Source organism: Panthera leo, chromosome A3 (genome assembly GCF_018350215.1).
Source record: "Panthera leo isolate Ple1 chromosome A3, P.leo_Ple1_pat1.1, whole genome shotgun sequence".
NCBI classification, from domain to species: domain Eukaryota; kingdom Metazoa; phylum Chordata; class Mammalia; order Carnivora; family Felidae; genus Panthera; species Panthera leo.
In genome coordinates this window covers 105,002,893-105,029,968 of record NC_056681.1, presented here as the reverse complement: position 1 = coordinate 105,029,968, position 27,076 = coordinate 105,002,893, and the positions used below count along the sequence as shown (strand labels likewise).

At 39.3% G+C, this 27,076-nt stretch overlaps 1 protein-coding gene across 11 annotated transcripts in view; it reads left to right on the top strand.

Annotated features, from left to right (window-relative positions):
- The window catches only part of MTA3 (metastasis associated 1 family member 3), a 222,919-nt gene that overhangs the window by 89,738 nt on the left and 106,105 nt on the right, over positions 1–27,076 (top strand). For all 11 annotated transcript variants that reach the window (XR_006200862.1, XM_042933139.1, XM_042933135.1 and 8 more), the window contains exon 4: positions 14,069–14,195. Coding sequence is in view for 10 of the 11 variants with exons in the window: in XM_042933139.1 (XP_042789073.1) it covers positions 14,069–14,195 (127 nt within the window). In the remaining variant the exon portion in view is untranslated. The remainder of the gene's footprint in view (positions 1–14,068; positions 14,196–27,076) is intronic.

Sequence of the window (27,076 nt, the reverse complement as noted above, 5' to 3'; positions counted from 1 at the left end):
ATAGAGAATCTTTCTAATACCCTATTGGATTCCTTATGCCCATTCCTGGTCCTTACTGCCCTCTGCCTCCCGCAGGTAATCACTGTTCAGATGTCTACCCACCATCTGTTAGTTTTGCCAAGTTTTTAATTTCATCTAGATGGAGTACCTACAGTATTTGCCCTTTTTTACCTCACTTTTTCCCTTAGCTCCCTGCTTATGGGATCCATTGGTGCTCTTGCTTGTTATCACTTGTTCCTTTCTCTGGCCCAGTAGTATTCCTTCTTCTGTTGATGGACATCTGAGTGGTTTCCAGTTTTGGGCTCCTATGACAAAGCTGCTAGGAACATCTTGTACAAGTCCTCTGGTGTATTTAAACTCTCATTACTCTTGGGTAAATACCTAGAAGTGGAATTGTTGATTTATGGGGTGGGTGTAAATTTACTTCGGTAGATATTGCCAAAAAATTTCCCACAGTGGTCCAGCCAGTTTTTACTTTGTTTGTTAATGTATGGGAATTCCAGGTGGTTTATGTTCTTAATGAGATCTGGTAGTTTTAGTCTTTTAAATTTTCACCATTATGAGACCGTAAGTTTTCTTTCATTAGACCAAAGGGTCATACTCAGGTTGAGTAAAATGAGAGCTAGGGTGACCAACCATCCTGACGGGTTCTCTGAACAGAGAACTTTCAGTTTTAAAACGAGGACAGTTCCAGTCACCCTAAATGTGGCTCTCCACTGATATAGTCAACAAGATGTGAAGGTAGTTGAAGAAGGAAATTCTCATGGTCTAGCCAAGTTCAAGTACAGATAAGGCCTGGGCCAGCCTTGTGCAGTCTTGCGTTCTCTAGTTTAAAAATGATGCGGACCCACCCACCCCAACCCCCCCTTTCCTTCAGGTCTCACTTAACCTATGCTTCTTCACAGAAGGCTCTGCTGGCCCCTCAGGCTACATTAGTTTCCTCTGTCATGCTTCTGGAGCACCCTACAGAAGTTTATAATACCACACTTGAGATAATAAATTTTTATCTGTGATCCTGGGTCAACTATAATCTATCAGGGAAGGACTTTTTTTTTTATAAGTATATTTATTTATTTTGAGAGAGAGAGAGAAGAGAGAGCACGAGTGGGGGAGGGTCAGAGAGAGAAGGAGATAGAGAATCCCAAGCAGGCTTCTCACTGTCAGCTCAGAGCCCTACATGGGGCTTGAACTCTGGAGCCATGAGATCATGACCCGAGCCAAAATTAAGAGTTGGACACTCAACCAGCTGAGGCCCGGAGGTGCCCCATATCAGGGCAGGACTTTTATGTCTTCCTCACAGATATCCTCAGAACACATTGGTAGGCACATGAATAAATTTTCTCTTTCTTTCTTTCTCTCTCTCTCTCCTTTCCTTTCCTTTCCTTTCCTTTCCTTTCCTTTCCTTTCCTTTCCTTTCCTTTCCTTTCCTTTCTCTCCTTTCTTTTCTTTCCCAGGAAAAGGGTAGGGTTGGGAGGGGAATAGGTCCAACATATGACAGGACTGATCATTGGGAAATTTCTTAGCCATGAAAGTTTAGTTGTGATTCCATTGGTGATTGAAAGTGACTGGGGGTTTTGTGTTTCGTTTTTGTTCTTTTAATCAAAGCAGAGGAGAAAGGTGAGTTGCGTCGTAGGAAGATAATGGCTTCTGTGTCCGTAATGATTTGGGGAGGATGGTGGTCTGGTGATGCTGGAAAATTTAGTTACTTCTAATCCTTTTGTTTTGTTACTTAAATTTAAAAATTGATAGCAAGTGGGAAAATGCATGGTGGCATGTTAAGGCTGTATAAAATTCCAGATGGACTTTGAATATATTATAAGATTGGGCAGCCTTTGCCAGATGCAGTGTTCTTTGAATAAATAAATGTAAAGCAGAAATAGCTTAAATTTCTGATGGGATCCTAACTTGCTGTAGAACAACTTATGAGTCATTATATCATACAATGTGAAGATAAAATTTGTAGCAGGTTTCTTAAATTCAATAAAGTAAAAAAGTCTTGCTTCAGGCAGTTTTTATTTTTCTTTTCAGGTTAGACTTCAGTTAGTAATTCTTTTGCAGAGATCAGTCATTCCTGAATGTCTTTCAGGGTGGTCTGGAGGACAGAACAATTTTCATAATAACTCTAAGTTGTCATTTAATTGTTCCACTAATTCTCTCGTGAGTACGTAGCTGAGATTTTCCAGAGACTATATGACATGCAATGGCATCATCACTCTCATGATAATGTGGACTGTGTGCTTGTAATTTCTTGTGTTTTAAAATTTCTTCATTTTAAGGGTGCCTGGGTAGCGCAATTGATTAAGCGTCTGACTTCGGCTCAGTCATGATCTCATGGTTTGTGAGTTTGAGCCCCACATCAGGCTTGCTGCAGTCAGCGCAGAGCCCGCTTTGGATCCTCTGCCCCCACTCTTTCTGCACCTCCCCTCCTCTTGCGCAGGCATTCTCCCTGTCTCTGTCTCTCTCAGGAAAAAAAAAATTTCCTCATTTTAATTTCTAATACAGTATTGGTAGATATAACACATTAAACAAACGCTCTTTGAGGTCTTAGGGTTTAAGATATAAGTAGTTCTGAGACTAAAAAGCTTAAAAACAGTAGAGATTACCTACAAATAAAATCTTTTTCAAAAAAAGTGAAAACAGATTTTTAATTTGTTTTTATTTTAATATGACTTGCCTTCATAATGAAGAGCCATTTTTTTGGTAATTTATTTTTTAAAGCTTATTTTTTTATTTTGAGAGAGAGAGAACAAGTGGGGAAGGGGCAGGGAGAGATGGGGACATTGGATCCAGAGCAGGCCCCATGCCCATGAACCATGATTATGACCTGAGCCAAAGTCGGATGCCCAACCAACTGAGCTACCCATGTGCCCCAAGAACCTTATTTTAGAATATAGGAATTGTTTTCCAGATGTCGAAGATCATATTAAATTTCATTTAAGAAATAGTAATAGCAGAGGTGCCTGAGTGGCTCAGTTGGTTAAGCATCCAACTTCAGCTCAGGTCATGATCTCATAGTTGGTGAGTTTGAGCCCTGCATCAGGCTCTGTGCTGACAGCTCAGAGCCTGGAGCCGGCTTGGGATTCTGTGTCTCCCTCTCTATCTGCCCCTACCCTGCTCTCTCTCTCTCTCTTTCTCTACCTTTCAAAACCAAGTAAACATTAAAAAAACCAAAAAAACCCAAAAAACAGAAATAGTAATAGCAGAGTGCCTGGGTGGCTCAGTGATCAAGCCTCCAGCTCTTGATTTTGGCTCAGGTCGTGATCTCACAGTCATTAGATCAAGCCCTGTGTCAGGCTTCATGCTGGGTATGGAGCCTGCTTAAGATTCTCTCCTCCCTCTCCCTCTGCCTCTCTCTCTCCAAAAAACCAAAAAATAAAAAACAAACAAAAAATAGTAATAACAAAAAATATATAGTAATAGCAGTTTTTTTTTTTTAAATTTTTTTTTTAACGTTTATTTATTTTTGAGACAGAGAGAGACAGAGCATGAACGGGGGAGGGTCAGAGAGAGAGGGAGACACAGAATCTGAAACAGGCTCCAGGCTCTGAGCAGTCAGCACAGAGCCCGACGCGGGGCTCGAACCCACAAGCTGTGAGATCATGACCTGAGCCGAAGTCGGACGCTCAACCGACTGAGCCACCCAGGCGCCCCAGTAATAGCAGTTTTTAAAATCTAATTCTGTGTTAGACATTGTGCTAAGCAATTTATGTGCATTATCTCAATCCTTACAGTAACCTTATGAGGGAGGAAGAATTATGTACACATTTTACAGATAAAGAAACTGAGGATTACAAAAACTAAATAACTTGCCCGAGGTCACATATCTGGGAGCATTTGATACTAGACTTTGGATTCAAGTGTGACTCTGAAGCCTGATCTCCCATCCACCTTGTTAGATCTTGAAAGAATTGTGAAAAGTGGAGCCCCTTGAACAGTAACTTTTTGGTAGTTACTCTGTGTAGTGTTTATGTCTTAACTTTGTGCATCTGTCTGTCCTTGCAGCCACTCACTTGTGTTACCTGATAATTCTTACCCAGTCTCTTATAAACATTTCTTGAATCCCCATGAGTAAAAGAGCATGAATACAAAGATAAATGGCCCAGCTTTGTTCTCAAGGGACTCTAAATCAGATGGACTGTAGTGCAAGACATTCTGTCACAAGTACGTAAGCTCATGTGGGTTCTGCTTTGTGGCAAAGAGCAGGGGATTCTGCTGCATGGAGATTGGCGAAAGTCTGAATAGATCAGGTACCATATCTCAGAGACTTCTTTCAAGTTTACATTTGATCTTCTTACTTCTGGTAACTTTTCATCTACTCCAGTATTCTCTCTTGTTTATATCATGTGTTTCTTTCTTTCTTTCTTTCTTTTTTTTTTTTTTTTAAGTTTCTTTTGAGAGAGAAAGAGCAAGCAGGAGAGGGGCAGAGAGAGAGAGAGAGAGAGAGAAAGAGAGAGAGAGAGAGGATCTCAAGCAGGCTCCACACTGTCAGCACAGAGCCTGACAAACTGAGAGCATGACCTGAGCCAAAATCCAGAGTCAGACACCTGACCAACTGAGCTTACCCAGGGGCCCCTCATGCATTAAAATAAAAAATTTTTTTAATGTTTATTTATTTTTGAGAGAGAGAGAGAGACAAACAGCACGAACAGGGGGGGAGCAGAGAGAGGGGGAGACACAGAATCCAAAGCAGGCTCCAGGCTCAGAGCTGTCAGCACAGAGTCCAACGCAGGGCTCTAACTCCAGAACTGCAAGATCATGACCTGAGCTGAAGCTGGATGCTTAACTGACTGAGCATTTGTTTACAAAAGCATTGGACTCTTAGTTCCTGCCTGATTTTGATCTCCCAAGCCGCCCTACTTTTCTATTTTGCTCTCTTCCTTTTTTAATTTTCAAAACCAAAATTTATTTGTATATTTAATATTTATAAATATGTATATTTATTTGCATATATTTCAGAAATTGGTTAATGCCAGTTGAAATTTACATTTTTGCAAGGTGATAGAAAGAGATGAAGAAAACAAAGATATAGGTTAAAGAAATTATTATCAGGGCACCTGGGTGGCTCCGTTGGTTAACCGTTGGACTTTGGCTCAGGTCACGATCTCATGGTTCATGAGTTCGAACCCTGAGTTGGGCTCTGTGCTGACAGCTCAGAGCCTGGAGTGTGCTTCAGATTCTGTATCTCCCTCTCTCTCTCTCTGCCCCTCTCCTACTTGCTCTCTCTCTCTCTCTCTCTCTCAAAAATAAATAAACATTAAAAAAAGAAAGACATGATTATCAACTATAGATGTTATTGCCATGAAGGAAAAAAAATAGAGCTTAACCTGGATTAGAGTTTTGGTACAGGGAAAAGGACTGTTACCCTTCTGTTGGGTCCTATTACTTTTTATTTCAAAGTATTTTTAGGAAGCAGAAAAGAGGCAATAATGTAGTGTTAATATGAATCTACCAGCCAGGTTTGTCTTCTCTTAATATTTTCACAGATTTGCTTCAGATTCTTATAGTGTCATGTGTATGCCTTCCCAACCCCATTCCATTCCTAGTTTCTCCATAGGTGAATTGATGTCTTAACTTGGTGTGTTTTTTCCATTCATGTTTTTATATTTTTGCTATACGTGTGTGTATTTTTATAGAGCACTGTTTTTACATTAAAAAAATAAATGTTATTGTACATATGTATCCTTCTACGGATTGCTTTTTTGCTCAACATCAAGTTTTTGAGATCCATGCATGTTCGTACTTGGAATCATTCATGCATTTTTAGCTACTGAATAGAATTTCATTACATGACTGTACTGAAATTTATTCTTTTGGCCTTTTTTGCATTGTGTGTTTGTGTATGTTTTTACAGTCCAGAGGTCTCTCTCTCTCTCTTTCTCTCCCTTTTTTTTTTAAATAACTATCATGCCATGAATTCATAGGTAATGGGTTCCAGCAGCTCAGGCTCTTTCCACAGGTTCTGACAAAGTGCACTTCTCCGGGTGGGGCAGGTTGGGGCTTCAGTTGAACCCGAGTACCTTTGTCTTTGGCGTCCTCCTTTTTCTGATCATTTTCCTTCACGCGGTTCAGGAAGCTGTCTCTACTCTTAGAGTGCTTATTACTATGCTCAATACGTGCATTAATTCACGTGGCAAGAATCTTGCCCCAAACTTGCCGATTTACAACAGTGCCAACAGCATGCTGGCAACACTGTAGACTCTTCCAGTTTTGCCACGGTAATAGTTGTGGGGCACTGCTTTTTGAACAGTGCCCCTTCCCTTGATGTCTGCAACATCACCTTTCTTGTAGATGAGCATGGATGTGGCCACAGGAACAGCTCCATGTTTTCTAAAGGCCTAGGGAACATACAGCAGGTGCTGCCTCTTTCCCTTTGTGCTGGTCCTTCTGATGCATTCCTGGAAGATGGTGGCTCCGCTGACCTTTTGCATTTTATTTGACTTTTTTCTCAAGTTTAGCTCTTTTGCTTTTGGATAAGTTCATGTCCCCTATAATTCGTCTTTTAAAAAATGGGGCGCCTGGGTGGCTCAGTCGGTTAAGCGGCTGACTTCGGCTCAGGTCATGATCTCGCGGTCCGTGAGTTCGAGCTCCATGTCGGGCTCTGTGCTGACAGCTCAGAGCCTGGAGCCTGTTTCAGATTCTGTGTCTCCCTCTCTCTGACCCTCCCCTGTTCATGCTCTGTCTCTCTCTGTCTCAAAAATAAATAAACGTTAAAAAAAAAATTTTTTTAAATAAAAAATGTATATAATTTGGTAACTTTTAGTATAGTCACAAATTTGTGCAACCATAACCATTATTTAATTCCAGGACATTTTTATCACTCCGAAAAGAAACCCATCCCTGTTATCAGTCACTCCCCCATTTCCCCTCCACCCAGTCCCTAGCAGCTACTCATTTACCTCCTGTCTCTGGATTTGCTCATTCTGGACTTTTCATATAAATGGAATCATATAGTATATGGCCCTTTGTGTCTTTCACTTTCATAATGTTTCATTTAGTATAATGTCTCAAAGTTCATCTATGTTGTAGAATAAATCATCAGCACTTCATTCCTTTTTATGGCTGAATAATACTTGGTTTATGGTAACTATGTTTAGCAGTCTGAAGAACTGCCAAACTGTTTAACAATGCAGCTGCACCATTTTACATTCTCACCAATAATGTACAAAGATTCCAATTTTCCACATTCTTGCCAATGCTTGTTATATCTTTTTGATTGTAGTCATCCTAGTTGGTTTGAAATATCTCAGTATATTTTGATTTGCATTTCCCTAGTGACTAATGATGTTGAACATCTTTTCATTTACTTATGGGCCATTTGTGTATCTCTTGGAGAAATGTCTGTTGAAATCCTCTGCCCACTATTTAATGGGTTGTTTTGTTTTTTTTTTTTTTTAAGTGTTGTAAGAATTCTTTATATATTCTGGATACTAAATTCTTACCAGAAACATGTATGCAAATATTTTCTCCCATTCTGTGGTGTGGATTGTTTCTACTTTATTTTCTTTTTTGTAAGTAAGCTTTGTGCCCAACATGGGGCTTGAACTTACAACCCCAAGATTGAGTCACATGCTCTACTGATTGAGCCAGCCAGGTGCCCCATCTCTAGTTTCTTGATAGTGTCCTTTTAAGTACAAAAATTTTAATATTCCATTCATAAATATTTTTTGGTTGCTTATGCTTTAGGGTGCCATAGTAAAGAAACCATTCCCTAGTCTAAAGTCATGAAGGTCTATACCTGTATTTTATCTAAAAGTATTATAATTTTAGCTCTTAAATTTAGGAGGTTGATTCATTTTGCATTCATTTTTGTATATGGTGTGAGAGTGAAACTTCATTCTTTCTTCATTCTTCATAACCAGTTCGATATTTGTAGGAAAAAAATTGTGTCATTTGTAGAATAAAGATATTTTCCCACAACAAATTGTCTTTTAAAAAAAAATGTTTATTTATTTTGAGAGAGATGAGGGGGAGGGGGACAGAGAGAGAAAGAGGGAGAGAGAGAGAGAGAGAGAGAGAGAGAGAATCCCAAGCAGGCTCCACTCCACACTGTCAGAGCAGAGCTGTTGTGGGGCTCGATCTCAGGAACTTAAGCTGAAATCAGACACTGACTGAGCCACCCAGGCGTCCCGTGAATGAATTGTCTTGATACTTTTGTCCAAAATCAGTTAACCATAAATGTATGAGCTTATTTCTAGACTCTCTTCCTCTGATGTATATGCCTGTCCTTATGCTAATACCACACGGTCTTGCTGTAGCTTTGAAATATGGAAGTGTGTGAGAGTCCTTTTAAATTCTTTTTTAAAATTATTTTGGCTATTATGGGTCACTTATATGTCCGAATGAATTTTAGGGTTTGTTGGTCAATTTTTGTGAAAAGACCGCTGAAATATTGGTAGAGGTTGCATTGAATCTGTAGATCAGTTTAGGGAGAATTGCCATTTAACCATAGGAAGTCATTCAGTCTGTGAACGTAGTCTTTCCATTTATTGATTGATTTATTTCAACAGTGTTTTGTAGTTTTTAGTATGCAAGTTGTGTCCTTTGTTAAATATTTTTCTAAGTATTTTTTTCCTATTGTGCCATTGTAAATGAAATTGTTTTCTTTTTAAAAAAAAATTTTTTTTAACGTTTATTTATTTTTGAGACAGGGAGAGACAGCATGAACGGGGGAGGGTCAGAGAGAGGGAGACACAGAATCTGAAACAGGCTCCAGGCTCTGAGCTGTCAGCACAGAGCCTGACGTGGGGCTCGAACTCACGGACCACAAGATCGTGACCTGAGCCGAAGTCGGATGCTTAACTGACTGAGCCACCCAGGCGCCCCAAAATTGTTTTCTTAATTTCAGTTTTGGATTTTTCATTGCTAATGATGGAAATATAACTGATTTTTCTTTACTGATTATTTGTCTCTAAACTGTCAAACTGTTTTTCTTCCTTCAGATAGTTTCCTGAAATCTCAATTGTCACAAAATCCTTCTAATTTTATTCAACTTGCTTATTCCTTTTTTCAAAACTTTTTTTCTCCCTAGGCAAACTTGAGTTACATCAATACTGAGCTATTTTCAGTCCCAATAATATGCCTTCAAACATTTGGATACTTGTTAAATGCATCTACAGACAAAAACTTTTAACCACCTGCTTTTCTGTATGGTCTGTACCAGTAACATCTTATCATTGTGGGCTGATATTCCATTAAAATAGAGACCTAAGGAAGCTTGGGAAAAGTCTGTGGAGGGCTCTCCTCCTGTCTACTTCCCCCTTCACACCTCCCAACTAACTGGTAGGAATTATTAGAATGCCAATCTATTCTGAAGAACACCCAGTTTCAAGTCCAGAAGTACCTAGAATCAGTAATGACTGCTCCTTCCTTCCCTTCTGTCCCTTGTTCAGATACCTTAATTCATCAGTGGCTGGCTCTGGTCTTGTGTATGTCACATGCCCATTCTTTAGAGCTTTGCCCAAGTTCCTGATTGTAACCTACTGCTGAAAAGACTGATCTCCCAAATCCCATAGCTGGACGTTCTGATATTCTGGACTATTTGGCTAGTTTGATTTGCTCTCTGATCCCCACTTCTTGGACACTGTTTGTACTCACTTTGTCCCATCCCCTCTCAGCCTGCATGTGTAATTAGCCTTGCTGAGATTTTTGGCCATGGCTTCTTTCTCATTCTGCAGTCTAAAACTTTGAAATTTGTAAGAGCGTTGGTGGGTTGTGTATTATGTGGCCCATACTACTAAAACAGAAGATATTAGTATTTTTTTAAGTTTATTTATTTTGAGAGAGAAGAGAGCAAGCGGGCGCGAGAGGGGGAGAGGGTCAGAGAGAGAGAGAGAGAGAGAGAGAGAGAGAGAGAGAATCCCACGCAGGCTCCGTGCTGTCAGCATGGAGCCTGACACAGGACTCAAAAACCATGAGATCATGACCTGAGCCCAAATCAAGAGCTGGACGCTTAACCGACTGTACCACCCAGGTGTCCCAGAAGATACTGATATTTATATTGCTCCTTAAAGTTTTATACAATCCCCATTGTTCAGTTTCCTTCTCTACTCTTTCTCCCCTCTATGCTTCCAGTCAGTGCCTTATTACTAATAAACTGTATGGAAAGTTTTCCAGCTGTAAAGAAAGTATAGTAACTAATTTGGTATCAGTCTCTCTTACCATGGTATAGAGTATGGGACTTATATTTCAATAACTGTTAGAAGGTAGCAAATTTGATGTTTCATCAGCTTGGTAAAACGGTTTAAGAAAAATTAGGAATATATTACCATGTACTCCATTTCTGATGATAATTAGGTCTTTTTAAATTTTTCATTGCCTAAATGCCGGTTTTGCCATTGTGACCATTTAATGTTTTTAGGATTTAATGGCTTGAGAATCATTCCTATTCAGAAGCCAATGTAAATTTATAAAAATATGTAAATGAAATTTAACTAGTACATTTTGAAAGGTGACTTTTAGGTACAGTTGTGATTTCGGTTTTTGTTGTGGTTGCACGTAAGAGATTCTAGGCCTTTTCACCCTGCAGTAAGAGGTTGTATAAGGGAATAAGATTTGCTGCTCTTATTGGTAAAGTTTGTTGTGGTTTTAGCTGTACAGGGTACACATTAGAATTCAGTTAGCTTGTGTTTTACGGAACAACAATTTATCAAATCCTAATTAAGTAAAGGGTATAATTTGATACGTGATATTTGCTGGTGCTGATATTGCTAATGCAGCAGTAACTTCATTGATTCCACTGGTGAAATGCCTATGCAAGTAAATGGCTTTTTAGGGCTGTGTTTCTGTTTGAGTAGTTCATTAAAAAGAATATTCAAAGAATTTTAAATCATTTTAGTCTTTTTTTGGAGCTAGGTGAATCTTTCTCTAAGTCAGTTTTTCAGGTTCATTTTCAATTAAAGAGTTTTAAAAATTTGAAAGCACTGTAGAAAAGATCTGATGCTTAGCCCATTCATTATCCTTATGCAGTTCAAAAGCTCTGCTATAACTAGAGAATTATATGTGGTAAAATCCCTTTTGTGGTTCCGGGTCCCCAAATAGGAACTTAGAAGAATAGGGAGAAATATAACACACGTGTATATATTTCTCTGTGTCTCTGTGTGTGTGTTGCCCATCAGTGTCCCAAAATTAAAGTCTCTGAGTCCTAAACTTAAACTCTTCCTGCATGAAGAGCAACCCCCACCCCCACCGCCACCCCCTTCCAGTAGTATCATTGGCTGAGTCCTCAGTGCCCCTGATGTTCCCACACAGTCTGGTCCAAGTAAGACTGCAGAGGATCTGTGAGCCCTGAGAGCTTTTATATTAAGAAATTTTTGTATCTAAAATTATTTTGAATTATATCTGTAAATGACACTGGTCATTTTTTTTCTTTAAAAAGATTTCGTTTTTAATGTTTATTTTAGAGAGAGTGAGTGTGAACGGAAGAGGGGCAGCAGAGGAGGGGCAGAGAGAGAGAGAGAGAGAGAGAGAGAGAGAGAGACAGAATCCAAAGCAGGCCCTAGTCTCTGAGCTGTCAGTGCAGACCCCGACATGGGGCTCGAACTTAGAAACTGTGAGATTATGACCCAAGCTGAAGTCAGACGCCTAACCGACTGAGTCACCCAGACACCCCTTTAATAAGATTAGTAAATTCAGCTTTTAAATTTTTATTACTAGTGTAATTAAAAAAATTTTTTTTGACATTTATTTATTTTTGAGAGACAGAGAGAGACCAAGTGTGAGCGGGGGAGGGGGCAGACAGAGAGGGAGACACAGAATCTGAAATAGGCTCAAGGCTCTGAGCTGTCAGTGCAAGGCCCGACTTGGGGCTCAGACTTACTAACCGTGAGATCGTGACCTGAGCCGAAGTCGGAAGCTTAACCAACTGAGCCACCCAGATGCCGCTAATATTAGTTTTTAAATGTTTATTTTTGAGAGACAGAGACACCAAGAGCAAGTGGAGAAGGAGCAGAGAGACAGGGAGACACAGAATCTGAAGCAGGCTCCAGGCTCTGAGCCGTCAGCACAGAGCCTGACTTGGGGCTCGAATTCACGAGCCATGAAATTATGACCTGAGTCAAAGTTGGATGCTTGACTGAGTCACCCAGGTGCCCCTAAATACAGTTTTTTTTAAACTTATATAAAACTTTGCTATCTCCTGTCCCTTGCTTCCAACGCTGCTTCTCAATAACTTCTGCTCACGGCTTGTTTCCAACACTTCAACTAGTGCCTGTTTGGGCACTTAATAAATCGTGGTTGAATGAAAGAAAGATTGTTCTTACTCTGTTTCCAGACTGATAAATAATTTACAGTTTACAAGCACAGCGTCTAGGTAGCTTAGTCGGTTGAGGGTCCGACTCTTGATTTCAGTTCACGTCATGATCCCAGAGCTGAGCCCCATGTTGGTCTCTGTGCTGAGTTTGGAACCTGCTTGGGATCCTCTCTCCCTCTGCCCCGCTGCTCCTATCCCCTGCTCATGTGTGCACTTTCTCTTTCTCAAATTAAAAACAAAACAAAAAAATCAAGTATGGTTCTAGGTTGACTGTCATTTTCCCTCTTGGATAGCATTGCTTTAGCATCTTAGGATGGAATAGTATTACTATTCATGGATAATTCCACACTGATTCTAGTTTCTTTGCATGTGACCTATGTTTCTTTTCTGTAAGCGTTCGTGATCTCATGTTAACACTTAAATAAATTAAGTGTGCCAGAAATTCAGTTTGGATGGTCCTCTTCCTCAGTAAGGGGAAATGTTCTTGAATCATTTCTTTGATAAGTCTTCCTCCACTCCCTCTCCCCACCAAAAGAGATAATGAAATGTGTTTTCTCTATTGTTTCTGTCTGGAACTTTTATTCCTGGGATGTTGGACTTTATAAGGTATCTTTTAATTTTTTAAAATCTGTTGGTTGTCACGTATTTATCTCTATGTCTTAGTGTTGAAATTTCTGGGAGATTTCCTAATTAGTACCTTATAATCCTTCTATTAGCTTTTTTGTTTGTGTTATCAAATTAAAAAGTATTATCTTATTTCTTGTTTTCTGATTGTTCTCTTTTTAAAATAGAGTATTCTGGGATTTAGTTACAGTGTTGTAGATGGACTTTCAACCTTTCCTCCTGGCTTTGTCTCTCGCCTCCTCCTTTCTCACTGTACTTTTTGGTATCTTGAGGGTTAAGGCACCTCAAGCTTTGTGCTTGCCTCTTCCTTGCATCTGTCTATACATATATAGATTGTCACTTCCTTCTCTTGGCTAAGCGTATACTTTCTGTTTTGTTTTCTTTTGTTTTTATCTGCTTTCCATCTTCTAAAACTTTTTTTAGTCAAAAGTTTTTGTCGTTATTGCTTCCATTTTTACTGTCATTGAAATATTGGTACATCTTAATTGTATTTTATTTTAATATTTTAATGTTTATTTTTGAGAGAGAGAGAAAGAGAGCGCGTGAGCCTGCGAGCATGATTGGGGGAGGGGCAGAGAGAGAGAGAGACACACACACACACAGAATCCAAAGCAGGCTCCAGGCTCTGAGCTGTCAGCACAGAGCCCGACACGGGGCTCAAGCTCAGGGATTGCAAGATCATGACCTGAACCAAAGTCAGACACTTAACTGATTGAGTCACCCAGGTGCCCCCATCTGCCATTTTAAAATTGGAATTCTTTGTCTTTGTTTGTGGCCTGGTTAATGTTATTTTATGGTTGTAACTCAAATACCAAATTAAATATGTAAATTTAAAATAAAAAATAATAAAATCAGTTGGTTTGAAGAAAATATTGAATGAAAGGTTGGTCTGTCTTAATTTCCAGATAGATAATGTGCTTTGTAATAATGCATTCTTTGGGGGCGCCTGGGTGGCTCAGTCGGTTAAGCATCCTACTTCAGCTCAGGTCACGATCTCGCGGTCCGTGAGTTCGAGCCCCGCGTCGGGCTCTGGGCTGACGGCTCAGAGCCTGGAGCCTGTTTCCGATTCTGTGTCTCCCTCTCTCTCTGCCCCTCCCCTGTTCATGCTCTGTCTCTCTCTGTCCCAAAAATAAATAAACATTAAAAAAAATAATAATTTAAAAAAAATAATGCATTCTTTGAATTTTATTTGTGTAGAAGAAATTGAGGAAGAATCTGAAACAACAATTGAGGCGGACTTGACTGATAAACAGAAACATCAGTTGAAACATAGAGAGCTCTTTTTGTCGCGCCAGTATGAATCTCTGCCTGCAACACATATCAGGTAAGAACTTCTTAGAAGTTGATATGAGGTATTCCATAATGTTGTGACAGAAAAAATACAAAACAGCCTTCTTTGAAGCATTTCCAAACTCTTTCATGATCTTGCTCAAATTAGTTTATTCTAGGTCTCATAATGGAATTTTATCTTGGAAATTTATAGTGTTACTACCATATTAAAGCCCTGTGAGTGTTTTCAAGTAAAGTAACCATTTTAGCTTTATTTTAATCCAGACTTTCCCAATTTATTTGAGTATCTGTTAGCATCCCACAGAACAGTATCCAGCAAACAGTATTTTAGGAAATTCTGGTCTTCACCAGATTTCTAGAACATTATGGAGTCAGTCATTAGAATTCCAGAACTGAAACACAAGATCTGGTTCCCAGGCAGGTGACTCTTGGTTTTGTAGACTGTATTTTCTATTGAGGATCTCTGGGATGAAAAAGTTTCTGTTTTTTATTACTTACTTGCATCTGCTCTATGCATTGACGGTAAGCAAAAGTGAAAACATTTTGTCCCTGGTTTGTCGTTTTGGGGGCTGTAGATGAATGGTGGTATCTTTTATGATATGCTGGAAGCGGTAAAATTCAAGCATAAACATCTCGGATGTCTAACAAAATGTTTGAACTCAGAAGATGTACAATTACTGACCCTCAAGGTCAGGTAAACTTGGCATTTAGTCAACCTTGGAGAGACTGTGGGGTGTGTTTCACTCAGAGGGAACAAGTGTGTGTGGCTGTGTGCAGGGGTGGTGCATGTGAGGGGATGCAGGGTTTTTGTCCCCTTCGTGTTAAAGAAATTTCTTCAACTTTTGTTCACAAACTTTGCTTCTTTAATTCACCTCTCTACCAGTCATGATTGCCTTAACAACTGTTTATATAAGGAATTACAGGGTGTTAAGTCTTTATTTCAAAAATTGGCCCCTCTTCTTTAACCCCCAGTGTGGGTACTGAATCTGTCTTTTTTAGGCTAAGACAGATTTGGAGACTTAAGCTGTGATTTGGTCCTCGTATCACACACACAGACACACACCCAGCTCCCAGGACGTTTGTGCATATTTCCCTTTTCAGAAACGGACACAGATTTTCTAAAGCAGAAAATGTATGACAGATACTGGAATTCCTCGTGCTCTAAATCTTTTCAGAAATAACTTGATCTTAGTAGTTAACATCACAGCATTGCTTTATTAAGTTTTTTAGGGGACCCTGTATTTAGATTGGCTAGAGTTAGTGTATTCTGTGTGACTAGGTCCTTTGCTGGAAAAAATAATCTGGATCTGGCCAGGTAATATGGAAACAGTCATTTTACCTACCAGTGGGGTATTTTAAGAAGTAGGAAAGGAAATTATTTTTGTCCAGATGGAACATGAAAACATATTTCATAATTTTCTTAAAGACATATATAACTAATAATGTTGGAGAGCCATATGCATTTATTACTTAATTGGAAGAAACTAGAATCTACAGATTCATTTTAAGCTCAAGAAGTAATGTGGCTAGTCATAAGAATCCTGCCAGAATGAGAATCTGACAAATGGTTTTAAAAATGTACCCAAAACACGAAAGTACATTTTTAATTTACCGTCCTGATAGCTTAGAATCTGTTTATAAGTAATGTTTCCTTTAACAGATTGCTTGGAATGGAAAAACTAGTAATGTGTTTTTTGTCATCCATAGAACTAAGAGAGTATATTGGAATATAATTAGCAAGACACCCGTGTGTTGAACATAGAAATTATGTAGAATACATGATCATTCATTCAGTCACTGTTGAACATATTTCCTGAATATGTTTCTAGAATAAGGCCCTTACTAAGTGCTTGATAAATAAGGTGAGGTCCCCCGTCTTTGAAATTCAAGGGGTTTACTGGGTGCATTTACCAGTAATTTGTTTTGAATTATTAAACATTTGAGGCTTTATTTTTTTATTTTTTCCAAGTTGAGAGGGAATAGTTCAGAGCCACACTTCCTCATCTGTTTCTCATCTGCTCTCATTTTCTAACAGCTGAAGTGGTAGGGGTTAGGGATAGTCTCCGGCCAAAGCCTGGAGCCATGCTGACCAGCCCACAGGCTGATGCATGGAACAAGTACACATTGGAGTGATCTTCACATTTTGCTAATGTTGAAGTCATGCCCTATCTATTTCTGCTATAACAGGAGAAAATTACTCAAGTCCCATTGTTCTTTGGCAGGAAAGAGCGGTAATTCGGTGAATACTGGCTTTTTATTCTCCAGGGACATTATCAAGTGCCCAGAATTTCCTCAGTGCCACATGGAATGTAGGAGAAAACATTCTTGAATGCCTTTGTAGTGTGTGAGCAACAATACTCACTGGATAGTATAAGCTTTTCAAAGTGGTATGGAGACCACTCTTTGTTCCTTCTGATTCCGCTGGCAGAGAGAGAGTAAACCAGGACTGGGACAATTCTGGACACTTAGTGATTCACCTTGTGTTTGTGAGCTGGATAGGACTTGAACAAAGAAAGTGTCTTTGGAACACTTCTTTGGGGGGTGGTGTTGGTAAGGAGAGAGGCAGCATGTTTCATGCACGGTGCCTTAAGTCATTAGTAATAGCTTATATGCTACAAACACTCTAAAGCACTGTAAAATTGTTATGCAGCTGCTAGACCTGTTATGGGTATATAATACTGTATTCAGTCTCACAGATAGACTGTATTTATTGAACTTGGCTTTCAAAAATTCTAACATTCATTGAACCTTTGTGACAGATATTATTCCAGTTGTTTTATATGTATTTTATTTAATCCCCACAATCACTTTATAAAGTAGGTTCTGTTATTATCCCCATTTTACAGATGAGACTGAAGGACAAAAAGATAAAGTAACTTGTCAGTGTCACAGGTTTAAATGGCAGATTGAGAAATTGAACCAGACCACCTGGCTGCAGATAGACAGCATTACGATGTATATATGACTGTAAGTGTTAAAAAAACATCAGAGATTAAAAACAAAGCTGTTGAGTTACTTGTTGGATAGGTAGGTTCTTTGATATTTTATTTTTTCACATAAGTTTTCTATTTATTTATTTATTTATAATTTTTTTAACGTTTATTTATTTTTGAGACAGAGAGAGACAGAACATGAGTGGGGATGGGGCAGAGAGAGAGGGAGACACGGAATCTGAAACAGGCTCCAGGCTCTGAGCGGTCAGCACAGAGCCGGATGCGGGGCTTGAACTCACGGGCCGTGAGATCATGACCTGAGCCGAAGTCGGACACTTAACCGACCAAGCCACCCAGGCGCCCCAAGTTTTCTATTTATATGTTCAGGTCAAATGGACAGAACTAAACTAAAAACTAAGTTAAGCATATAGACTGTACTATTATACTAAAAGATGATGCTACGATGCTACATACATGGTGGCAAGTAGGAACTACTTACTTGATTGGGTGCCTCAGTCATGGATGTGTCTTATATGTGTTCCAGTGTCAGTTTTTCCACATCTTGAACACAAAGAGCTTGGCCTTTTATAAGCTAATCACAGCATCGTACATGTAATGGTTAATGTCTCTTCCAAGCCTCTGGTGCAGGTAGTCAGTCATTTAAAAAGAGCCAGTCCTTACCTGTTTGCCAACCTTGGGATCTGGATCACAGCCTTTGAAGTTACGCTTCATTGTGTCTTAAAAGCATTTTCTTAGATACCTGTTGATTATTGGCCTCAAATTTTTCCTGTAGTAAGGGCTTTTGGACCTGATGATTCGTTCTTTAAGTCTGTCTTGTTATGAAAAGTAAGTGGTGGTAGGTAAACCATTATATCCATGTTGCAGACCTGGCCCTCTTAGCATCTGTGGTAAGGATCCTGTCTACCTCATTGCTTAACCCTTGACTATGCTTTTTAAGAAGTCCAGAGAACCTATTCCAGAACCTAAATGTGATGTCAGCTGTAGGATAAGTCTGAAAGACATAGGTGCACATAGTGTTCAAGCAGTCCTTTAATGGCAGGGTGCTTTGGGGAAAGCCTTATATTCTTATCCTTTTAAACAAATTTTAGGTTAGGATTCCAGAATATAAACATCACCACCATCATAATCACCATTATTGCTCTGTGGAAGACTGGCTGTAGCCACAATGTGTAATAAACTTTTCATGGTTTATGTGGTACCCTGTTGCTTCTGCATGGTCTCCTCACGTCCAAAACAAGGAGCTTTCTTAATTCGATTGAAAAAGTATCTTGAGCAGCTGATAAAAATCTTATGGCTTAGGTATAATTTGTCTAGATTGTCTAGGTTTGTCTAGACATCGTCTTAGAGTGTAAGATTCCTTTTTTGTTTTTTGAAAGTTTATTTGAGAGAGGGAGAGAGAGAAGCACAAGCAGCCCAACACATGGCTCGATCTCACGAATCATGAGATCATAACCTGAGCTGAAATCGAGTCGGATGCTTAACCAGCTGAGCCACCCAGGCGCCCCAGAGTGTTAGATTCTTGAAGGTCGGTATCTTTATCTTTTTCCTGCCTACTGCAGAACACAGCACAGCACAAAATAGCCAGTCAGAATTTGAAGCTTGTATAGTTGTCATTTAACTTTGTTATCTTTGAGGAAATGAAAATCATCAACAGATAATAGAATAATGTCTTCTTAATTATTACTGATCATAAATGACATTTTAGATTGCGTGCCTCTCTCCTTTCACAAGAATTAAAGATTGGATGTCTGGAATCACAGGTTGCTCAGGACTCTCAGGGAGAGTGAGGTACTCAGAGTCAACATCAAGCTTTTACTAGGAGGACTAGGCAGAGGAGGATAGGAAATTGTTTTTGTGTATATACTGTCACTGAATAAAGTGAATTTCTGAGCCGTACATAGCAGCCATGAGAAAGGGAGAATGGAAGTTTCTAGCGAACAAGAGTTAAAATTTGAGGCATGGAAGACCATAGTTCTTGTCTCGATGTGCATTGTTTGTGAGGGTAGGGAAACTGATAAATAACTCTGCCGTATTTGAGTGTAAGTATAATCGGAAACACCAGATTGTAATGTGTACATATCCTTTGACCTAACAGTTCTACTTCTTGGATTTTATTTAACCAGAGTTCTCGATGCAAGTTTGTGGAGAAATATATACTGATATGTTTATTGAAGAATTGTTTTATTTTGTTTAGTCAGTGATCTTTACTTTATGAATAAATAAGATCATTTTCATTTAGCAAGCATGTATCTACATCATGAATGTAAATAGGAATTTGGTATTTGAGAGATTTCAGATTTGTTTTAATATCAGAAAATGCAAGCAACTTTCTTCTTTATGGTTTTCTACGTTTCCATTTTTTCTGAAATGTGAAAACACATTAGACATATAATGGGTAGAAGTTTATTTTAAATTTTGCGAATTTGAGCATTAGAGAGGGAAAATGCCATTTTGCATTCATCTTCAACATGGGTGATTCTGATGAAGACAGAGTAGATGGAAATCCACTGAGAGAACTCGTCTTTATCTTCCCTTCTCCAGTAGTAGTAAATTAGTATCATTAACTATACGTACTGTTTGATAGCAGACCTGTTTCTTTCTTTCTTTTCTTTTTTTTTTTTTTAATATTTTATTTCTTTTTTGAGAGCGAGCGTAAGTGGGAGAGGGGCAGAGAGAAAAAGGGACAGAGTATCTGAAGCAGGCTCTGCGCCTACAAGATGACATTAGTGAGCCCAACGTGGGGACTGAACTCATGAACCATGAGATCATGACCTGAGCCAAAGTCAGACGCTCAATCGACTAAGCCACCCAGGTGCCCCCAGCAGACCTGTTTCTAATTTAGGGGTATGTTTTTTCAAATATTTTCTTGCAAAATGCTGTTTTCTTCAAGAATTACTGTCAGTTTGGGGCGCCTGGGTGGCTCAGTCAGTTGAGCGTCCGTCTTCGGCTCAGGTCATGATCTCGCGGTCCGTGAGTTCGAGCCCTGTGTCGGGCTCTGCTGACAGCTCAGAGCCTGGGGCCTGTTTCGGATTCTGTGTCTCCCTCTCTCTCTGACCCTCCCCCATTCATGCTCTGTCTCTTTCTGTCTCAAAAATAAATAAATGTTAAATAAATAAATAAATAAATAAATAAATAAATAAAGAATTACTGTCAGTTTAGGGGTGCCTGGGTGGCTCAGTCAGTTAAGTGTCTGACTTTGGCTCAGGTCATGATCTTATGGTTCATGGGTTCGAGCCCCATGTGGGTTCTGTGCTGTCCACCCAGAGCCTGGAACCTACTCTTGATTCTGTATCTCCCTCTCTTTCTGCCCCTCCCCTGCTCACGCTCTGGTCTCTCTCTCTCTCAAAAAGAAACATTTAAAAAATTTAAAAAAAATTGTCAGTTTATATTCCCACCTCAGTATATTATGAATATTCCCATTTTGTAGTTCCTTCAACATTACTGCATGTTAAAATTTAAAAAAAACCTTTTGTTTATTTTCTGATAATGAAAGAATTATAACTTATTGTTGAAATGTCAAATACAGAAAAAGATACACGCTGTCTCTATCATACACTCACAAATACACACGCCTGTAGTTCTCCATTCAGCAGCACCAACATTTTGGTGTATGCTTATGCATTTTTCTTTTCTAATCTTCCCTGTAGCCATTGCGTTTTGGCTGCGGGTTGCTGGAACGGACGTGGAACGGCAGAGTCGCCGCGTTACTTGTGCGTAGCTTCCTCTCTCATCAGCTTGTGCTTATTCTTCAGCGGCACTGGTGTCATCTTTGCTCTTTCTAGGTTGGTTGGTTTGTTTTTAAATATTTGAGAAATGTGGTTGGAAAGGAACAATGGAACAGCAGGAGGAGGGGAGGATAGTTAAATAAAGGCTGGAAAAATTCCATTCTTGAGAAGCTGACAGACATGCCTGAGAAGTTTGATATACGTGAGGGAGCAGAATGAAACTAGAGTAAGAATACTTTGTCACTCAGGAAGAGTGCTCATTCAAAAACAAGTCGAAGTGTTACCGCAGGCAAAAGATTTCCTGTGATCATGAAGGTACTCGCCTATGTTTTCCTGAAGTTTTGCTGTTTCACCTTTTGTATTTTTTTAACCATAAAAAAAAATTGTTTTTAATGTTTATATATTTTAGATAGAAAGCAAGAGCGAGAGAGAGAAAGAGAGAGGGAGAGCGAGCAGGGGAGGGGCAAAGAGAGAGGGAGACACAGAATCTGAAGCAGGCTCCAGGCTCTGAGCTGTCAGCACAGAGTCCGATGCAGGGCTCGAATTCACGAACCGCGAGATCATGACCTGAGCTGAAGTTGGATGCCTAACTGACTGAGCCACCCAGGCACCCCTAACCATTTTTTATTTAAGTAAGTTCTGCACCCTAACATGGGGCTTGAGCTCGTGACCCAGAGATCAAGAGTCATATGCTCCTCTGACTGAGCCAGCCAGTACCTCACTTTTTGTATTTAAGTCTGTTTTTTGTATATGGTATGAAGAGGGGTCAGTTAGAAAACTAAGTTTTAGAAGATACCATTTACAATTTCATCGAAAAGCATTGAATACGTAGAATAAATCTAAAGAAAGATGTATAAGAAAAGGGGAAAGATCTAAAACTCTCCATGGAAACTACAAAGGGTTGCTGAAGGAATTTGACTTAAGTAAATGCACTTAAGTAAATATGTCAGTTTTCCCCAAATTGATCTAAAGATTCAGTGCTGTTCCAAGGAAAGGCTCAGCAAGTGTGTTGTGTGTGTGTGTAAATTGAGAATTGAGGAATTGATTCCAGAATTTATGAGAATGGAAAGAACCAAGAACAGTGAAAACAAAGTGTTTTCAAATCATGGTTTGTGGACTCCTGAGTGTCCCTTAGACCCTTTCAGGGGTTTTGTGAAATCAAAACTATTTTATAACAATAGTAAGATGTTACTCACCTTTTCACTGTTTTAGTCTTGCAAAAGCAGTGGTGGGCAAACTTAGTGTGAATCGCATCAGTGGCACTAAATTGTGCTAGAGTCATCGCTGTATTCTTCACCTCTGTGAATTTGCAGTAAAACAAACAATAACCAAAATGACAAGTTCCACTTAAGAATATTCTTGACAAGGGGCGCATGGGTGGCTCAGTCAGTTAAGCTTCCAACTCTTGATTTCAGTCCAGGTCATGATCTCACAGTTCATGGGATTGAGCTCTGTGTTGGGCTCTGGGCTGACAGTGTGGAACCTACTTGGGGCTCTCTCTCTCCCTCTCTCTATGTTCCTCCCCCACTTGCGTGCTCTCTCTCCCTCCCTCCCTCCCTCTCTCTCTCTCTCTCTCTCTCAAGATAAGTAAAATAAACATTTAAACAACAACAAAAAGAATGCTCTTGACAAAATGGTACAATTTATTATTTTAATAAATCTGAATCTCTCATGTCCTAAAACAAAACTGAAAAATTAACACATCAGATTAACCATTGTGCAGTGTAGAGGATCTAGTTCACTGCCATTCAGTATAGTGACGATGCTGTGTAACCGCTGTTTCAGTGGTTTAACTACCATTAAATGTCTCTTTAACATTCTGCCTGATGAAATGGGAAATACATGTAAATCACTTCTGTCATGTTTGAAAGTGTGATAGTTATCTTGAGAAAAAAAAAATCTCACGACAGTCTTTGAAATGTAAGCCAAACTACCTGCTTTTTCCTAGAGCGCCGTTATTACTTGCAGTAACCGCTGAAAGACAAACTGTGGTTATTTAGACACAAGTGTTTGATGGATGCCTTTTGAAAATGAAATAAACCTGAAAATCTAGCTGTCTGTTAAGCAACACATTGAAGAGATAGGCAAAAATGAAAAGAGTGCCACTGTTCTCGTGAAAAGTTTTTTGTTTTGGAAAAGACAGTTAATTGTTCATAACAAGTATTTGCTAATGTTCATTTTTATTTTAAATTAGCAAATGTTAAATTTTTCTCACTTTGAATTTCTAACATGGTAAATATTGATTGATGTAACTCACAGAGGCGAATGTTCTTTGAGGTCCTCAATGATTTTTTAGTAATGTAAAGTGATCTTGAGATCAGAAAGTTTGAGAACCATTGACAAAGTCAGTCTTGAACAAAAACTGTTAGATTTATATCAATCGATATTAAGACATTTATATAGTTACAGTAATTAAAGCAAGATGGTATTAATAAGTGGATTGAGAAATAAGTGGAACAGAATGGAAAAGTCAGAACAGACCCACATATATAATACAACTTGATATTTGATGAAGGAACCACTGCAAAGAGAAGTCTTTTCAGGAAATGGTGCCAAGTCATTTGGGTGGTTACAGGGGAAAATAAACGAAGGCTTCTCTTTTTCTTTATCTACTTTTTTTTTTTTTTTTTTTTTAGATTTTATATCTTTAATTTTTTGAGAGAGAAAGAGAGCATCCTCACTCTCCAAGCAGGGGAGGGACAGAGGGAGAGAGAGAATCTTAACCAGGCTCCACGCCCAGTGGGGAGCCCTACTTGGAGCTCACTCTCACCACCACGAGATCATGACCCAAGCCAAAATCAAGAGTCGGTTGGAGGCTCAACTGACTGGGCCACCCAGGTGCCCCTGCCCTTGCTATTTTTGTGACCAAATAAGGGTTTTGTTTCTTACCATTTGGATTTGCTGACTATATCCCCATTTTGTTCTTTACCATGTTCCATTCTCCCTCATATTTCTTGTGAATTGATAACTAGATACAGAGATGTGGTTCAGTCTCTTCTTTTTCTTTTTTCTTTTGTGAGAAAGAAGAAGTGCAAGAGTTAACAACTTCTTTGTGGGTGGCATTGTATATCAGGAGGTATATAATATCTTTTCAGGATGTTACTGGTATTTGCTGATTATTACCTAGAGATATTCATAGTTATTACAGAGTACTGATATTCATTCCTTCTTCATTATACCAGTTGAAAGACTTCTCTGTTTTTTGGTTCTGATTCTTTTTTTTTTTTTTAATTTTTTAAATGTTTTATTTATTTTTGAGATAGAGACAGAGTATGAGGGGAGAGGGGCAGAGAGAGAGGGAGAAACAGAATCTGCAAAGCAGGCTCCAGAGTCTGAGCTGCCATCACAGAGCCCGACGCGGGCCTCAAACTCGTGAACCACGAAGTCATGACCTGAGCGGAGGTCAGAAGCTTAACCAACTGTGCCACCCAGGCGCTCCTTGGTTCTGATTCTTAATTTTAGTTTTATGTCTTCATGTACAGTACCTTACAGCAGAAGTTCTTGGCTCTATCAGATTCAACCTCTCTTTTACCTATTTTATAATGCTTGCTATGCTATTCTGGAATGAAATTTCTGGATAACTTACTATACACATGATGCATACTTGGTTTGGTATTGAATTTGGGGTTGAAAGTTATTTTCCATCAAAACTTTGAAGGAATTACCCTATTGTCCTCAAATGTCTATTGTCACCGAACAGTAGTTTTATATCCAAACTTTCACATTACCTATTTTTTCCCTTCTCTTAAATCTTCTTCGAATTCTCTTACCAATAGATGAAGAATGTAATTCTCTTATTGTATCCAGAAGTTTGAGTGATGCCTCAGTATTGAGGATATTTGGTAGACCATTTTAATTGGAAGGTACTGGTCTTCCTTCATAGCTGGGAAATCTTTATTATTATTTTTTTAATGTTTATTTATTTTGAGAGATAGATACAGAAAGAGAACGCAAACAGGGAAGGGGCAGAGAGAGGAGGAGGGAGAAACCTAAGCAGGCTCTGTGCCATCAGCAGAGCCCGACTTGGAACTCAGTCTCATGAATAGTGAGCTCATGACCTGAGCCAAAATCACGAGTTGGCTGCTAAACTGACTGAGCCACCCAGGTACCCCTGGGAATTGTTTTCCTAACATTTCTTTCAAAACTTTTTTTCTTTCTAGTACTTACATTGCTTATGTGTTCGCTCTCCTGGAGTTCTTGGTTTACTGTCTTTTCTCATATTTTCTGTTTTTGGTTCTAAGCTAAATCTTTGACTTTTATCTCCTAGCACATCTGACATTTTAATATTGCCAACTATATTTTAAAATTTCGGAGGCTTGGGGCTCCTGGGTGGCTTGGTTGGTTGAACGCCGACTTCGGCTCAGGTCATGATCTCGCAGTCTGTGAGTTGGAGCCCTGTGTCGGGTTCTGTGCTGATGGCTCAGAGCCTGGAGCCTGCTTTGGATCCTGTGTCTCCCCCTCTCTCTGTCTCTCCTCTCTCACTCATTCTCTCTCTCTCTCTCTTTCAAAAAAAACATAAAAAATGTTTTTTTAATTTCAGAGGCTCAAAGTATGGAAAGAGCCCAAATGTCCATTTTTCCGATGAATGGATGGGCTTTGCCTGTCATTTAATTCATTATTATTCTGTTGAGACTCTAAAAATACTACCTTTCTTCCCCATTAGAATGTTGGGGTGCCTGGGTGGCTCAGTCGGTTGAGCGTCTGACTCTTGATATCAACTCTTGATATTGGCTCAGGTCAAGATCTCAGGGTCTTGGGATCGAGTCCCACCCATGTCCCACCCACACTGAGCATGGAGCCTGCTTGGGAGTCTCTGCCCCCCTACTCAAAATAAATAAGTAAACTTTTACAAAAAAAGAATGCTGTTAAACTTTTCTCAATTAGGTCACTAAATAAATAACACTTTATAGTACTGGGATTTGTGCCTTTGTGTCTATTTGTGAAATGGAGTTATCAAACTGTTTGGGAAATGCTGAGTGACTCTCATAAGTTTATTCACCATTGAAAAAGACCTTTCCACCCATTTTTTTTAAGGTTTATTTATTTTTGAGAGAGAGCGAGAGCAAGCACAAGCATGGGAGGGGCAGAGAGAAGGGGGCAGAGGATCCAAAGCAGGTTCTGTGCTGACAGCAGCGAGCCTGATGAGAGGCCCAAACTCCCAAACCGCAGGATCATGACCTGAGGTGAAGCTGGGTGCCCAACCGACTGAGCCACCCTGGTGTCCCATCCACTTTCAGAAACTGGAATTTGAATTTTTTTTTTTTAATTCATGTTTTACCTAGAACAAATAGTGTTAGAAGGTAGAATTTTTCTTTTAGGTGGTCATACATATCAGAGACTAATAAATGAACAATAATTGCCTATCTATAAGCAGAGTTGTTTTTTATTTTTATTTATTTATTTATTTAAAAAATTTTTTTAACGTTTGTTTATTTTTGAGACAGAGAGAGACAGAGCATGAATGGGGGAGGGTCAGAGAGAGAGAGGGAGACACAGAATCTGAAACAGGCTCCAGGCTCTGAGCCATCAGCACAGAGCCCGACGCGGGGCTCGAACTCACGGACCGCAAGATCATGACCTGAGCCGAAGTCGGACACTTAACCGACTGAGCCACCCAGGCGCCCCCAGAGTTGTTTTTTAAACAAAAGAGTATTCCAGGAGTGCAAAGCTGTAGTTAATAGATTAGAGTTTATGGGAGTAGATGGATTTAGGAATTGGTATGGTTGGGGATAGTATATCCATATACGGTTTGAAGGAGTGCTGGGAGTAACCTGGTATCCAAAGGTAATGGATAATAGAGCAGATTTTTTTGTGGTTGTTCTCGGGATCACAAGAAAATTGATCAGCCCCCTCCTTTTGAAGATGTAAACATTGGTTGGAAGAACAAATATTGTTAAAATGTCTGTACTACCCAAAGCAGTGTACAGATTTGATGCAGTCTCTATTAAAATACCAACAATATGTTTCACAGAACTAGAACACACAATCCTAAAATTTGTATGGAACCACAAAAGACTTCTAATAGGAAAAGCAGTCTTAAAAAAGAATAACAAAACTGGAGGTATCATAATTCCAGGCTTCAAGTTATATTACAAAGTGGTCATACTTAAAACAGTATGGTACTGGCATAAAAAAGATAGACACAAAGATCAGTGGAACAGAATAGAAAACCCAGAAATAAACCCACAGTTATATGGCTAATTAATCTTTGACAAAGGAGGAGTGAATATACAATG